Genomic DNA, 16,979 nt, shown 5'->3' with positions numbered 1-16,979 from the left:
GTAATACACATTATATTTTGCATTTAACGACTCGCCGTTTAGTGGTCTCAAACGTTTTGCACCGTTGTCGTTGCATATTTCTTTTTCAGTGGGTCTGGCCCGAGTCATTAGAAAACGTTGTCGTTTCCCATAAACCAAACGTTGACATGCGGGCCTGCGGTCCCAAACTAGCCCTAAGTCAAACTAGGCCTTTATAAGGAAAGCGAAAACTCCGCTCGATGGCGGCGGAAATATACACGAAGAAGGGAACATGGCTACTCACGACGACGATGACGAAGACGACATAAACCCCGTCACGATGATACTACCAGATGATCAAGACGATACAATGAGATTCCGTACAATACAAGAGGGTGCATCAGAGCAACATCTACAGCAGCATTACGTCCGTTCAATCGACTCAACGTTGTTGATCAGGCAGCTTCCTTCCCAAGGCCTCTCCTTCCAGCTCTGGCCCGCCGCTACCACTCTTGTCACTCTACTCGATCAACACCGCTGTCAGCCTACCAATAACCCCTTATCTTCCACCCTGCTCGGTCATGGCCACCCTCTCAACATCCTCGAGCTAGGCTCCGGAACCGGTCTCGTCGGGATCGCCGCCGCGGCCACTCTCGGCGCTAATGTCACGGTCACCGACCTCCCACACGTCATCCCGAACCTCCTGTTCAACGCGGAGGCAAACGCCGACGTTTTAACCGCGAATGGAGGGGCCATACGCGTGGAGCCGTTAAGGTGGGGAGAGGCCGATGACGTGAAGCTGATTGGGCGGGATTTCGATCTAATTCTGGCCTCGGATGTAGTGTACCATGATCACTTGTACGACCCGTTGCTCGAAACAATGCGACTGTTGCTATTGGGCAGCGCGGGTACTGAAAACGGAAGAGCAAAGGCGTTCGTGATGGCCCATTTGAGGAGGTGGAAGAAGGACTCGGCTTTCTTCAAGAAAGCCAAGAAGCGCTTTCAGGTTGAGGTTCTACACGTGGATAGTCCATCCGAGGGATGTAGGGTTGGAGTGGTTGTTTACCGTTTTGTTGAGAAGCTTATGAATTCGAATTCTGGTAGCTCGGCAAGCAATTCTGCATGATCAAGAATGTTTCGCTTGTTTGTTTGTCAAGAAAATCCTCACCTCTGCGTGTCGTCCGTCCCCATATATAGAATTTTCAAGATTTTTGAGGCAGAAATAATTAATGAATCATAGAATGGTGATACAGTTTTGAACGTGGAGATGATTCAAGAGAATGAATCTTTCAAAAATTGGATCATAATACAATAAGGCAAAAATTACGCTGAATATCACATTTTCTTATACACGCAATCAAGACCATGGGTCCTGATTAATACCCTCACAAACAAAGAAACTCAAACCAAAAGTTTACCTCACATCCACACGATCGACAAATTGATATAGATGATCATCAACCTAATAAAAGCAATCTACATGAAGGCAGAAATTGCCAGTTCAGTTTGGTTCGGTTCCGTCAGTGCGCTTGTGGCAAGAGGTGGAGAAATCACACCCTATATTTTCTTCAGTCATTTCTGGGATCTCTGTAGCAGTTTTGCACTTCACACCAGGGCCACACTTTTTTACGTCTCTATGACCATCTTTGGAGATGCTGGAAGAAGTGCCTTTAGTACCTGTTTTTACACCTCAAAGTTGTCAAACAAAAATCGTTATGTGCTATGTTTAACTGGAAAACACATCTCCTTCAAACCACCATGATACTGATTATCATCGCTTCCTTCGTGGCGCGCCTTTGGCCACAACTTTCATAGTCTGGGAGTCTCTAAAGCAAACAAAGTGCACTAGTGTCTTCCCATTTGGGAAGACAGCAAAAACACTTGTCCCTATCTTCTTATTGCAAAGAGAGCACATGCTATCGCTGGTGATCTTCACCACTGTTTGTCTTTGGTTGTAGAGTTCATCCTTCACCTGTTTCATGAAATTATTATGACTACTATTTTGAAGAAGTAGATTATGGATTCTTGTATTGCAACATAAAGTTGTTGAGATATGTGTAATTAGAGCAGATTACACACAAATATTTGATTGGGCAGTAAAATATACTTTATGTGAAAGATATTTGCCCAATAAACTAAAAGAAACATTTACGGCTAACCATTGCAGATTGGGATGGCAATAAGTTTTGGGCAAAGGTTCATGCCTTAAAATTCCCACGCACAATAAAACCATACCTGCAGGTTTTCACTGTGTCTCAAACTTTTGATCACTGAAAGATTTCTGTATGCTTCACTGGATTTCCGCAGAAGAGGTCCAAGAAATGGAAGCAAGTTCTTCAAATAACAGTTAAATAACGAACATTAGGAATGCAACTTACAGCTGATATTCTGATGGCAAACAAAGAGAAGAAAACACAATGATGTTGATGAATTAGCACGAAACCAAGAACAGGCACAAGCGTATATCTTCAATTCCCAGACACTCGCACACCAGGGAGAAGGGAAAAGTTGAAGCGAGTATATCAGAATAAGCAAATGACACAAATTATACCTTAAGTATATCAGACATCAGTTGCAAGGATATGCATAACCATGTAGCACTCAAGATACCTAGTTTGGAACTAAATATTGGGTAGTCCTGAAGTACAGATGAGGCGATACGCCTACCCTATCACATGATGCCATATCATTGAAACTGCTTATATAACCATCCGTTTTTAGTGACATGGCATCTTGATAGGGTGAGAATACAAGCATTCATTCTCCAAGACAGCCTAGTAATTACTACTAGTTTTATTTGAGTGTGATATCAATCAATATAACTACCTTTTATCTCAAAAAAAAAAAAAATACAACTAGTTCTTTTGAAGTTTGTTAGTCCCCCATCAATATAGTTGATACCTGTAGTTTGGTTTCCCTTGGTAAGAGTTTGAGAGCTTGAGCTCCATTTAATCTATCCCACCTTTGGCTCAACAAATCAAGAATCTCATCAAGCATAATAGTGGAACCTCCTTCCCCGCTAGATTCATCTGCATCACCATCACTCCGGCTACTGTCGGTGCCACTCTGACTTACTCTCATGTCCTCTGCACCCTCTATTGAAGCAATTTTCTTACTTCCACGGCCTCCTCTAGCTTTAGTTGAAGACGCTGAACCAACCTTTGGAATGCTCGTATGATAAGGTGATACTAGATTGGTGATTCGCTGTTCAAAATTCTTGGTTGTCCTCCGAGGATTAAGATAAATTTGCAAAAGAGTAAGGTATATATTGCCAGAGGATTTTATAGATGGTTGATGAACTACAGACTCATATACCCGATCACAATAGGCCAGTGCAAGCTCAGGGACGTGAAGCTACAAATGCAACAGAAATTGATATGCTCAGAGTATTCATAAGAATCAATGGACGAATAAGAAAAACATTTTTTGTTTTATAAGTAATGCAAATAATACAAACAATAAAAATAACAATAATGATGAGCATTTTTTAACACAAAACAGCAGCAGTGTTGGCACTGGCAGCATCAACAAACATCTTGTCTTACGTACTAAAATAATTACCATATAACAAGTGTACGTAATTGCATAAGGAGCACTAATAGTATTTTGGCTAATGTAAAAGAGGTGGAAAAAGTCAATCCCAAAATTCAATCAATTTGTAAAAGCCAATGTTTCAGTATACACATGCAAAAATTCACTAAGTTTATTAACTTCGTTTTTGTTTATATTTAGAATAAAAAATAGAACTATGAAACTCACTTCAGAGAACCATATATCTGTCATTCAACTATTTAACAAATAGTACAAAAACTGGTACAGATCCAAGGCCTGTAAAAATCTTTCTGATCATGTATGTAAAAAAGAATGGTGAAATTATAGTATGCCATTACAATTTTATTACAGATAACTAAACATAAATAACAAGATTAAAATCCAGTTAAAATGACTGTAAGCCAAATATAATAACCTGGAAGGATGGAAAAATGATGAGTTTATCAAGGTTTTCCAGCATTACATTTTTTTAATAAGCAAGTGAAGATTTTATTAAAAAATCTCAAAATGCATAGTCTGAGCATACAGCAAGTATACCAGCCCTGGATTTCCACCATTCCATAAGACTCTCATATTGAAATAACCTGTTCAATTGCCAATATATATTAACAACAAAACAGCCCAATTGACAGCATTTCCTGGTTACAATGCACAGCTGAATTCAATATTATCTTATTATGAATATCTTCACCAAAATGCATTTTGTGGTGGCTAGGGCTACTGAACAACTTCCCCAATCAGTTTCATGTCATCTTGCCAGCAGATTTTATGACAAAAAGGACAATATGTTGCTTTATGTAAGAAAGTACCTTATGAACATATAGAGACAAGGCAAGCTCATGTTGGTTCATTTTGCCCAACAATATTGCACGCTCTTCATATAAAGCATCCGGTGGTAGACGTTTCAACAAAGCATCTGGATTATATCCTGAGATACTTTCTAAAGCAGACAATAATTTCTTCCTTGTTGAGGAATAAGCTTTCTCATCCCATTTTTGTTGAGCAACTAAATCTGAATACCAATCAAGCACTTCCGAGAGATATATTTGTATCTAGCACGCACAAAAATGACAAGTAAAAAAGCATTTATCAGTAAAATCAGCTAAACTACCATCACCACCTACACTACCCATAACAACAACGAAGTTATTTGATTTGGCAGAACAGATCTGTTCTGTCAAGTCTTTTTAATTTTCAATCCTTTTCAGTTATGTTTACTTATTATTCGTAACTCTCAAGTGACAAATATCTGTTCCTTAACATTACAGAAAGAAATGCAAAAGATCTTCACCATTTCATTTTGCAGATTTCCTGAGATCCCATTCTCATTCATTGCAAGCATGAGCTCCAAGTACTTGGCCTGCATGCTTGGAGCATGTTGCTTCAAATAAGAGTTGACCAAGTCTGCTGGAATATTTCCAGACAAATACAGATCAATAGTTTGTGTTGGACAGCTTTCAAGAACCAGCATTGAGCACTCAAGGACAAGCATGGGATCAGTCCCACAGAGAGGCTGCAAAAGAATAGAACACATTCATCAAATCTTACTGGGTGTATAACACACCAGCTCTATTAACTCTCAACCAAAACTTCAACTTCTCAATTTTCCCACGGAATAAAGCAATTCTACACTGGATGCTAAAAAGTAGTGCTTTATCTAACCAGGGTATTCTTAAATATCATCCTGCGAGAAAATCCCTGGATCGCCTTCTTCAGTTTTAGGTAAGGTAAAGCAGGCAAAAACTTAAGTAACAAATGCCAAGAAGCACTGAACTTAGCATGGACCATGGAAGAAATTACTTTCAGAACTTAGATATTAAAGTTTTTGTCAACAAATTGAAAAGATTATGGAGGAAGGCTACTTATCAAAAAAGCTTGTCTGGAGGAAAGCACAACTTCCCTTCACAGTAATAATATATACACAGGAGACCAGTGCATAGAGCTACTATATGGTTCGTCCAGATTAGAGTATGCAGAAAAATCAGTAGTTGAATGCTTCCATGTCATCAATAAACATAATATGGATTTCTACAAAATAAGGATAACTATCTTTACAGAAATCAAGAAAATAAAAAGGCTATAGGTAAAAAACTTACCTTGAGATATTCAATAATTGACTCAGGCTTAAACTTTTGGGTAAGCTCTGCTAGTGATTGGTTTGCCTTCGACTCTTCTACCAATTGATGTAGAAGTTTAAGGGCTTCACGGTGCATTGAATTGCACTTGTAAAGTTCTAACAAAGCAGCATAATGATTTCTTTTTCGAAGAATTTCCTCACATATTTTCACATCACAATAGTTAAGACCTTTCAGTAACTCTAAAGCCACTGAAGACTGTCCAGTAAGAAGCAGAGCTTGGAGTAGTGCCGTGTCAAGTATTGCTGCCATCTCCCGAGCACCAGAGCTAATGGAGATGTTACCACGCCCCTGAGGACCAAAAAATATTGAATCAAATAAGAACACATACAAATAGACATTAACCGTCTGAGGTAACAATACATTAATCAAACTCTATCCATCCACGACACTAACATTTTCGTACACTTGTTAAATCACCCAACTAGCTTTTGAACAATATCAAATTTATTTGATCTATAAACAAAAAAATCAGCATAACTCGAAAATCTATAACATAGAGTCATATTAAATAACCAAATTTCAATAACAAGTATTTTGCAGCTTATTCGAAGTCTATAACATAGAGTCCAACAAACATAGAAAATCTACAAGTTTAAAATTCAATATTATGCACAATCCTTATGACCATGTAAACATATTAAACAAGGGTCTAAATCCCTATACATTCCATTACACCAAAATAGTTGAGACCTAGAAAAGAAAAATATCTGTTTACCTTGGTCGTTTTCTTGAACCTACTGTCATACGATGCGAAATTATCTCCAACAGCATCTAAAACAACTTCTTCTGTTCCCTCGGCAGTGGCCTTTTCAACTATACCATATCTTTTCTTCTGCAAGAACTTAATCAGAGCCATGAGAGTATTGTGGCTCATTTTCTTGGACTCAAGTGCTGCATGCTCATCAGATTCCAATAGTTGTGGTGATGGTAAGGTTTCCATATCATCTGATAAACCTGATGAACCTCTTGAGAGATATGAAGCATCCCAAGAAATGTCCACCAGCTTCTCTGGCTCAGGAATTATGGTTGTTTTAGGAAGGATGATAGAGGGATACAACGAAAGCACATAGGTTATATCTATCTGAGATGCCAAGAAATGCTCCATTGCCTCCTCATAGCTTTCATTATCAAATAGGTAGTGAGCGTATCTGAAACACGGTGAGATAAACTCATTGAAATCAATTACTTTATTAAATTATACTAATCAACAAAAATATATTAGATTAAATTATGCATACAATGCATATTGATCTATGGCCATTGAGGATTCCTTAAATATGCTGGCTGGTTAATATAACAAAAAACTTGCACAAAACAAAAATAGTAACAAAGATCATTATAAGTAAGTTTCCGACATTCTATTGTTTTGTTAAGTAACTATGAATAGCATCGCACGTATATTGTATACAGCTGGAAGTTGCAAGTCAATGCTTCATGTTGGAAGAGGGTAACATCAACAAGCCATTAGATAAATTACTTCAGCATTATCAACCTAGACCTAGATTTAACGAACCAAAATAGGCACAAGACTTTATTAGGCCTCTAGATACATCAAGCCCAGTAGGAATTTGCTTACCAAAGCGTGCCCTAAACATCCACATGAAACTTAGACTATACGCACTCTAAAGGGTATATTGAATTCATGATATAAATTCTTTAAGTAAATGAGTTCTACATAAATGCTTGCATGACAGATATATAAATTAACTCTAAAGAAGTTATGATCATAAATCAATCTGTTTAATGAATTAGTAGAGGATTAGATTATTTTATGAAAACATCCACCTTATATGAATCGACCCCTCCTTTGCAGCTCGAAGGTTTGAATCTTCCGGGGGAAGCAGCTTACACAAGGCCAAGGCTTCATCGAAATTGCCAGATGCTGTTAGTTGTACAATCTGCAATACAGTTGAAAACTCTCTCAGCACTTCCAATGCATTAAATTATCGTCTGTTTTTTAAGTTAGGCATATATCATTGCTAAAGGCATTATGCAATTAAACCTATTTGTGGGCATAATATAATGACAAACAGAAACAGGACATAATAGATTTACATGATACATCTGGAATTTTAAGAATGGATAAATTTTGTGTCAACATGTCTAACTCATGCATACACTTCAAAAGAAGGCAATGCATGTAGACTTAATGGTATTTAGAAATCAGCCTCACGGCAGATTTAGAAATTTTCCTGAGTATGACTTATTTCACAAATCTGCCCATGTATACTCATGAATGGTATTTAACATTTGTAGTTCAAGTTAGGTTAATAACTACTGTAACTTTTTAACTTGGTGGGGTAAATTTTGCAGGAACTGAGAATTAGGGCTGAATTGAAAGAGCTCCTTGACACAGGGTTTTAATAGCATGAGGGGAAAGGCTTCAATTGGAGCTGCAAAGAAGCAAGAAGGAAGCCACAATTGATCATAAAATAATAATGACCTAATTAACAAGAACTGACACTTGTTCTTGGACCAAAAAGGCATCATGCTTAGTCTTGCTCTAGTTTAGGCTTCCAAAGAGGAAGCTTCATATCTAACTTTTTTTTGTCAGTAAATACGAGGAAGCTTCATATCTAACTAAGCAGCATCAATACCTGTGCACCAAGAGGAACAGGGAAGAGCCCATAAACAGAATTGTCTAATGCTACGATTACGGAATTGTTGCTTTGGCCAAGATGACGGGCATTTCGTAGAACAACAGTCTGTATCAACGGATATGGATCTCGAAGAGACCGAATCTGAACAACACAAGTAGAAGAAACTGAATATGGCACAACTAAATTCAGACAAATAGGTAAGTTGCTCTTGCTTAGCAAATGTTCAGGTTACCTCAACATATCTTGGTAATAAAGCTATTGCATATGGCTTCTGAATGACAACTTCTAAAGGGGCCTCTGACCAACAAATTCTACCTTCCTGAAGCAGCTTCCCATTTTGGTCCACAAAGACACCAATGTTCTCCTATAGGCAGCAAGTTACATTTGCAGCATTCAAAAATCAGAGTAAGAATATGATCATCACAACCTAAATGTGGCATTCACACAAAGGAGGAAATAATTGCCCTCCATGAAAATATTTTATCTTTAGCATTTGATTTGTGTAAATGTATGATCTTTATTAATCAGAAAGTGTAATGTATGTTCTTTTAATGATGTGTAACCTCACCGAGGCAGGGCCCTTTGGACACACCCTTAGGGAGTAAACCCTGGATACACAACCCCACCCATCAGAACCATGCATCAGTGATAATCCAGGAAAACTCCTAGTGCAGAATTGAACCAAAGATGTCTGAGTTTACAGGTCATCCCAAGCCCGCCCTTTGACCACTAGGTTGTGTCCTTACGGGTCTGTTAGTGTACATGTGTAACAACTATAAAATATGCATTCAATTATCAATGCATGTCCAGGAAAGCAGAATATAAACGGCAACACAGAAAAGAATACCTTCCCAAGAAGAAGTTCTCCTGAGGGAAGAGAGATCACCAAAGGCGGGGCTAACCTCCCAGAAGGAAATACTTCAGACAACGCACCATTCGTAGCGTTCAATATCATGTATTCTTTTCTAATACCCAAACATATATTCTCACCGCACCATGACATCGACTTTACCGTATCCGGCACATTATATTCTTTCACCTCTACAAATCCTCGACCACCTAATCAACACACAAAATAAAGTTATTTCTTTTTTATCGAAAAATGTAAGTAGGTGCCGTTACAGGGGACAAATAAAGGCCATGTTTTTGTACTTTTCTATAATATGGGATCGTATTTTCCACAACAAACAGCTGACCACCTAAAATTCCATAGTATTGGCATGTTCTCACATCCTTTCTCGCACTTTCTCGGATACACAACAAAAATCAAATTCAAACATATCTTAAGCAATTAATTCGAGCAAGAGATAACATGAATTCATGGAATTACCGTCGTGTCTGAAAATACAGACCCTCTTTTGCCTCGCGAAGCACAAGAACCCTCTCCGATCGTCCCAAGAATACACATTCGCGCCCTTCGCCTTGGTGATGACAGCGTTGGTCTCCAAGTTCGGGAGCTTATGGAAGGCGATCGACTCCGAGAGCGAAAGAAGGAGCTCCCTCGACTCCAAGACCTCCATCGCGAGCAGGGGCTTCCTGGAGAACCCAGAGAAGTTTCTCTCTAGAGCGTACGGTTCCTTTCGCAGCTCATGGGCATGTAAGTGGTAATCGGACGGTGGAGAGCGGTCGGAGACGGAGTATTCGGGAACGTAGATCTTAAGGGATCCATCGGAGCAACCGAGGAGGAGCTTTGAACCATATGATTCGACGGCATCGATTTTGAAAGGGCAATTGTTGAGGAGCTCGAAGGAATCATAGGCACTGTGTACCATCTTCTCGTCGTCAATCCCCTTCGGACGTTTTCCGATCGGAATTTCCTAGTATAATTTATTAATAACGAGCAGTGACGAACGTTATTATTGAAGCAATACGACACCGCATGCTCCTTCTTTTCCTCTTTTCTCTGTCTTTTTATTTTCCAGGCTTTTTCCTTTTTTGTCTCAACGCGGTAGTGTTATATAAATATATAAATATTTATATATTTTAGTGTTAGTAATATATATATATATATAAATATAATTCAAACACTTAAAATTATATGTAAAATAATTTATTATATGAATTTATTGATTAACTTCAATAAGAATATAAGATAAATCTAGGAGTTTTAATAAACGTATAATTCATGTATTTAAAATGTTTTTTTGTTTTTTTGGCTCAACTATTCCTAATTAAAAAGAAGATAATCACAAATTTAATACAAAATAAAGTAAAGGGTTTTTCTTTAACTAAATAAAGTAAAGAGTTCCAAATTTTATCTATCAATGTTTATACCATTCTTACCGAATACGAGGGTTTACTCACTACAAGAAAAAAAAAATGTTCGTTTGTTAAATACAAATTAAAAAATAAATACAGTTTTAAATCAATGATTTGAATTAAATAGACTGGTCTAACCAATTTTATAAACGATTAAAACAACACATAAATTAAACCATACTATAAAGATATATTACTATAAATAAAGTGGCTATTTTCAAGATTATGCAAAGCCAAGTTACCTGACCTATAATTTTGTTTATATGTCATGAACAAAAGAGTTTGGGCAAATCGCATAGATAACATGATTAATAATTGTAAAATACTCTAATTGATATTGAAAAATTCTGTATAATAGATTGTTGCCCTCTAAATGTGTATCCCAAAGTGCCCCATAGTGCATTTTGATCCTTTTTTAAACATTTAAAAAAAAATGCAATAGGGACACTTTGGGGGGCACATTTAGAAGGCAACAAGCATTTTTCTTTTTTAATTGATAAATAATCTAAAAGAGTGATGAAAAGTTTCACATTTACAAAGTGAGAAGAAAGTAAAATCAGAATATAGAATATAACATACCTCATATTTATATCAATACATATCAATCAAAGACGTTTAGAACCGTGAAAGAAGAACCCACATGATGTAGGTCCTCTCTTTCTCTGAAGGGTGAGGTTTTTCTCTTTACTTAGACAAAAGTTTGTCTCTTAGACTTTTGGTCTGTAGATGTTGTTATGGAGGGAGAGTTAGAGAAAATGTGGGCAATTTTTAGTCTCATTGGCCAGGAAAAGCAGGAAGTTGTCCTATCTCCTTTAACAATTCATAAGCCTATGTCAAAAGGAAAATCTTGTCTTCTTGCTCTGGTGATTGCTGACAAAAGTGTGAATAGGGAGGCTTTTAGGTCCACCATGTTTACAGTCTGGAAACCTGATGGTTGGATTCGGTTTAAGGGAGTGGGGGATAACAAAATGCTAGTGGAGTTTCAATATGAACAAGACAAGGCAAAAGTGCTATTGGGGAGGCCTTGGACATTCGATAGGCTATTAGTGTGTTTATAAGAGTTTGATGGGAGTACTCCTCCAAAAGATATCCCTTTCTCAACTGAAGTTTTCTGGATCCAGGTACATAATATGCCTCTTGCTAGCATGACAAAAGAAGTGGAAAACCAAATTGGAAAGGGTCTAAGGAAGGTGTTGGACGTGAAGTTGATGTTAATGGATTTAGGTGGGGTAAGTTCCTGCATTTAAAGGTGGAAATAAACATTACACTACCTTTGATTCGAGGTATATTTTTGTTTATTGATGGTAAAAGAATTTGGCTACCTTTCAAATATGAAGGACTTCCAATGTTTAACTTTCACTGTGGAGTCATCAAACATGCCAAAAAAGTATGTTCTACGACTGTTCAAAAGCTAACTTCATTAGTTGGAGAAAAAACAGCAGCCTCATCACAATCGATAGCAATGGAAGTCCAGCGAGAAGGCCACTAAGACAAGTGTCATGGTGAGCACTAAATTTCAAAAGCCATCTAAGGAACCAATTAAGGAATGTGTGAAACAACGGGAGGTTCAAATCTGCATTGGCAAGTTTCCTTACTTAGCAAAGGTCTCAATTCAAAAAAGAGAGGGAATTTCAAATGAGATGTGATTCTAGATACTGAAGATCTTGCCTTAACTGACGGTATTTTAGGAAAGAAAAATCAGACTTTAGAGGGGAAAGTTGACTTAAGGGAGAGGATCTCATGGAAGATACTGAAGGTAAGGGTCAAGAGGATTCAGTTTATCCTTCTGTCACGCTTAACAAAGGCTAGTCTATCTCAAATCAGGTTAGTTCTTTGGATCACTTCATTAATACTCAAATTTAGGTGCTAGCTAAAACAAAAAATAGGCCAATTGGTAGAGAAGAGCTTGTGATAAAAAATTTCAGTCTTGTGATTCCTCTATCACCCATAATATGTTATCTACTAATATTAGAGTCACCAAGAGGGGGATGTAATCTGTTTGAAGTGGAGGAGGATTTCAAAGGATTTACCAAGAAGGCAAAAACAGTGCTCTTACTTGGAGAGAGCTTAAACCAGAAAATAATGGTGGAGGCTGCTTAGCAGACCCACCAATAGCAATGAGTTGTCTTAGCTGGAACTGTCAAGAGCTTGGGAATTTTCTAACAGTTCGAGAGCTTCACCTTTTGGTGAAGAATAAGAGTCCAAGTTTCATCTTCTTGATTGAAACTAAATGTAGTAAAGAAAAAATTGAAACAGTGAGAACAAGATTAGGCTTTGATCATAGTTTTGTGATTGACAGCAAAGGCCTCAGTGGAGGTATTGCTTTTTTGTGGAGAGGGGATAATGATGTGGAACTTGAATCATACACCAAGAGTCACATCTCTTTAAGAGTAACTCATCCGGTAGTAAGGAAGGACTAGATCTTAACTGGTTTCTATGGAAACCCTCTGACTTCTAGGAGAACTGATAGCTGGAAGCTTCTTAAAGCTATTAAACCACCTACTGGTATGGCATGACTTTACTTGAGAGACTTCAACAAGATTTTACACCAGCATGAGAAGTTTGGGGCAGCTATGAGGCCTTACAATCAGATGGAAGATTTCATATTAGTTGTGAAGGACAGTGGCTTAAGTGATTTAGGCTTTGTGGGAGATATGTTCACAAGGAGTAACAATAGAGAAGGTAGCAATTTACTAAGGAAGGCTGGATCGACTTTGGCAACTCAAGCTGAGAAGATTTGCTTTCTTTTTCTCCTGTTAATATTGAGCTAGCCAAAATCTCATATCGTAGGCCTATTATTGTCACTATGGCTTCTCAGATAAACAATTCAGATATGAAGCTAACTGGACACTAAGAGATGAATGTTTGCAATTAGGGAAAGAGAAACGGAAGAAACCTATGCTGGCTTCACACAATTTGCCAATTGCTACAGAAGGCCTCCAAAGATGTAAAGTCTGTTTAATGAACTGGAGTATGGTGACTTTTGGGAACTCTAAGAGGACTATCAACTCCAAACTTTCTCAGCTCTCGAGGCTTCAAAAGAAGAATAAATGTGAGATGGGTAAAAGAATAAAAGTGTTAACAAAGGAGGTTGACTTGCTTCTTGAAAAGGAGGATGTTAAATGGAAACAGAGAGCTAAGCAAAGATGGCTCAAAGAATGTGGCAAAAATACTAAGTTTTTCCAACAATGTGCAAATCAAAGGAGGAAAACGAATATCATTCACAAAATCCTTGATGATTTAGGATGAATGTTTAAATCTAAAAGCCATTAGTGCTCAGTTCATAAGTTTTTTCTGGATCTTTTTTCAACAGGTCATCCAGAAGGTATTGAGAGGTGTTTGAGGCATATGCAAGCTGTGGTGACTGATGATATGAATCGATTATTGACAATGAAGTTCACAGTTACAGAAGTGAATGAGGTTGTGTTCCAGGTGATCTCTCTTAGTTCACCTGGCCCAGATGGTTTTCCTCTTGCTTTTTACCAAACTCACTGGGATTCTGTTGGAAGAGAAGTCGCTGAAGTTGCCTTATATGTCCTCAACTCTGGTGGTATGGTTTTTGATATCAATGACACATTAATTGCACTTATTCCTAAGATAAAATCCCCTACTAAAGTGTCTGATTTCAGGTCTATTAGCCTCTGCAATGTCCTCTATAATGATTTCAAGTCTATTAGCCTCTACAATGTTCTCTATAAAATCATTTCAAAAACAATTGCGAATAGGCTGAAAAGGATTCTACCAGATATCATTTCACCAACTCAACCTGCTTTTGTTTCAGGGAGACTAATCTCAAATAATATCATTGTAGCTTATGAAGCCATGTATACCATGAATAGCAAATTATTAGGCAAATCAGATTATATGGCCTTAGAGGCCAACATGAGCAAGTCCTATGATCGTGTGGAATGGGCATTCTTAAGAGCTTCCATATGGTCTTTGCACAAGAGTGGATTGACTTAGTGATGAAGGGGGTTGAATTAGTTTCTTACTCTATCTTGATTAATGGTATTTCTCAGCCAATTTTCAAACATTCTCGAGGGATTAGGCAAGGTGATCCATTATTACCTTACATGTTCATCATTTGTGTTGAAGCTTTGAGTTCCTTATTGAATAATGCAAAGAAGACAGGTGCTATCAATGGAGTCCCTTTGGTGAGAGGCAAACTTCATATTAATCATCTCTTCTTCAAGACGATAGTTTACTTTTTTGCAGAGCCAATCAACTAGAATTGAGCAAGTTGATCTTCTTGCTTAACACTTATGAACATGCATCTGGACAAAAAATTAATAAGGACAAGACCTCAATACAATTCAGTAGGAATACCTAGGGAGAAACTCAAGATATTGTATTGAGCATTGCAGGGATTAGATCAAACATGTCCTATGAAAAATACCTGGGATTACCAACCCTGATTGGAAGAGCTCGATCTAAGTCTTTTGAAAGTATCTTGGATAAAGTCAGACATAGACTTAGCAACTTCAAAGTCAAGTCTCTCTCACATGCAGCCAAAGAAATTCTTCTTAAAGTTGTTGTTCAGGCCTTGCCTACTTATAGTATGACAATTTTTAAACTCCCTCATAACCTGCTTAGAGACATTAATAAGGTGATGCAAAATTCCTGGTGGGGCCAACAAGAAAAGGATAGGAGAATCCACTGGATCTCATGAAACACAATGGAAAAATCTAAGGTAGTAGGAGCGATGAGTTTCAAAGAGTTGGAAAGCTTCAATTTGGTCATGCTATCTAAACAAGGGTGGAGGTTACTCCAAGATCCTCATTCACTTGCTTCCCAAGTGTTAAAACTGAAGTATTTCCCAAGGGTTCATTTCTTTCAAGCCAAATTGGGTGGAAAGCCTTCCTATATTTGGAGAAGCATCCTTGTTGCTCTACCTCTGCTAGAGAAGGACACTTCTTGGAGAGTTGGAAATGGAAGAGAGGTTCATATCTGGAAGGACAAGTGGATTCCAAAATCCACTACTTTCAGAGTTCACAGTGCAGTTAAAGATCTAGATGAAAATGCAAAATTCCATGAGCTGATTGATCCAGATACTAATCACACGAGAGTTTCTCTAATTGTAGAGATTTTCTCAAGGGAGGAAGCTGAGAACAACATGAAGATTCCAATTAGCTATACCAATAAACCAAACAAATTGATATGGAATGGGACTTCTAGTGGTCAATTCACAGTGAGAAGTGCATACCACTTTCAAAAAGATTTGAAAGAACTATAAAAAGGTCAACCTTCAATCTCCAACAATAGAAGTGCAGCGTGGTCAATTCTATGGAAGATGAATCGGTTTGGTTTTTGCTTATATGGGTGATTTTAATTTTTGTTAGGTTCCAGGTCGAGACATCATATTCACTTCACTTTGTAGGATCTGATATCCACTTCACCTTTGTCTTATTCCTCATGTCTTTAGGGGTTCTATCGCCACTTCACCTTTGATTTTTTCTTCTTTTTTGTGGGTATTTTGGCAATCACCTCCGACTCCAATCAGAGTTGGAGTCGGAAGAGGTTTTGACCTCTGAATCCAATCAGAGTCAGAGGTTGGAGGTGAGCATTTCAACTCCGTCGGAATTGGAGCCCGCCCCTATATATGGATCAACATACGAATACATTTGCAAATCTATGATTAGAAAAACTCATCATGAATCACGGGTAATGATTTTTCCTCTTGAACAAAATTTTTTTGGTGCACTGCCAAAATCTTTCATTACATAGAAGAGATGGAAAAAAAATACAGCAAAAGAGGAAGTTGGGTGGCAAAAGGTCCATCTTTGGAGTGTAGCGAAGATTAGAGATTGTGGAACTATATGCACAGAGATGAGTATCAGAAATGTTTAGTTTCCAATTAAACAGATATGCCGCTTCAGTTATAATATCGTTCATTTCGACTCATTGATTGAATGAATATGCACATTTTCAGATAATGTTTAGAAACATGATGTGTTCTCAATATTTAGCAGTTAAGTTATAGGTTTTGGATTCCAATTGGTCCACCCTAGTGTATAGCCCATAACTACCTTAATGTGAATTTTATGTAACTGACTTTGGATGAATGAATGTCTTTGATTTATTAAATTAGATGAAAATTATGTTGGATATTTCTAAGTATAGTTTACTTTAGTAATTAATCATTAAGTGACTGACCTGAAATAAGATAAATTATGTGTTTCTAAGATAAATTAAGTGTGACAATGAAGCCCAGGCAAAAGGGTGAAGGAACAAAAATGAACCAAAGCAACTTTGTGAATAAATTTAAACTCGTTGCAATAAAGCAAATGTAACTTTAAGACATTATTAGCGGCGATTCGTGATCGCCGAAACTGACTCTATTCCGGCGATTTATATGCGCTACAAATATGCGTGACTTCCATGCACATACTATACCGACGACCAACTAAATCATCGTGATTAAGTTTTTGCGGTGACGTGCTAGTTTTTGCGACGATTTAATGTCCATTGGAAA

At 37.6% G+C, this 16,979-nt stretch overlaps 2 protein-coding genes across 2 annotated transcripts; one reads left to right on the top strand and one right to left on the bottom strand.

The window, feature by feature from the left end:
- The first annotated feature begins 68 nt into the window (after positions 1-68).
- On the top strand, positions 69-1,359 carry LOC108995338 (protein N-lysine methyltransferase METTL21A-like). The gene has a single exon (XM_018970888.2). It carries the CDS (start codon positions 251-253, stop codon positions 1,082-1,084), a length of 834 nt encoding a protein of 277 aa, XP_018826433.1. The 5' UTR covers positions 69-250; the 3' UTR covers positions 1,085-1,359.
- LOC108995337 (vacuolar sorting protein 39) lies at positions 1,227-10,119 on the bottom strand. The gene is made up of 12 exons (XM_018970887.2): positions 9,579-10,119; positions 9,096-9,307; positions 8,481-8,612; positions 8,246-8,389; positions 7,434-7,546; positions 6,364-6,796; positions 5,607-5,936; positions 4,802-5,023; positions 4,320-4,562; positions 2,860-3,312; positions 2,194-2,292; positions 1,227-1,930 (listed from the first exon to the last, which is right to left on the bottom strand). The coding sequence occupies exons 1-12, from the start codon at positions 10,018-10,020 to the stop codon at positions 1,730-1,732; spliced, it is 3,024 nt and encodes a 1,007-aa protein (XP_018826432.1). The 5' UTR covers positions 10,021-10,119; the 3' UTR covers positions 1,227-1,729.
- Between the last annotated feature and the right edge of the window lie 6,860 nt (positions 10,120-16,979).

This window comes from Juglans regia, chromosome 7 (assembly GCF_001411555.2).
Source record: "Juglans regia cultivar Chandler chromosome 7, Walnut 2.0, whole genome shotgun sequence".
NCBI classification, from domain to species: Eukaryota; Viridiplantae; Streptophyta; class Magnoliopsida; order Fagales; family Juglandaceae; genus Juglans; species Juglans regia.
Note: the sequence above shows the minus strand (reverse complement) of the source record. Positions and strands in the feature narration are given on the sequence as shown.

Coding starts and splice junctions, on each gene's coding strand:
- LOC108995338 (XM_018970888.2), top strand. CDS start 251: ATGGCTACTCACGACGACGATGACGAAGACGACATAAACCCCGTCACG.
- LOC108995337 (XM_018970887.2), bottom strand. CDS start 10,020: ATGGTACACAGTGCCTATGATTCCTTCGAGCTCCTCAACAATTGCCCT. Junction 9,308..9,578: donor CTGTATTTTCAGACACGACG/GTAATTCCATGA, acceptor TGTGTTGATTAG/GTGGTCGAGGATTTGTAGAG. Junction 1,931..2,193: donor GACACAGTGAAAACCTGCAG/GTATGGTTTTAT, acceptor TTCATGAAACAG/GTGAAGGATGAACTCTACAA.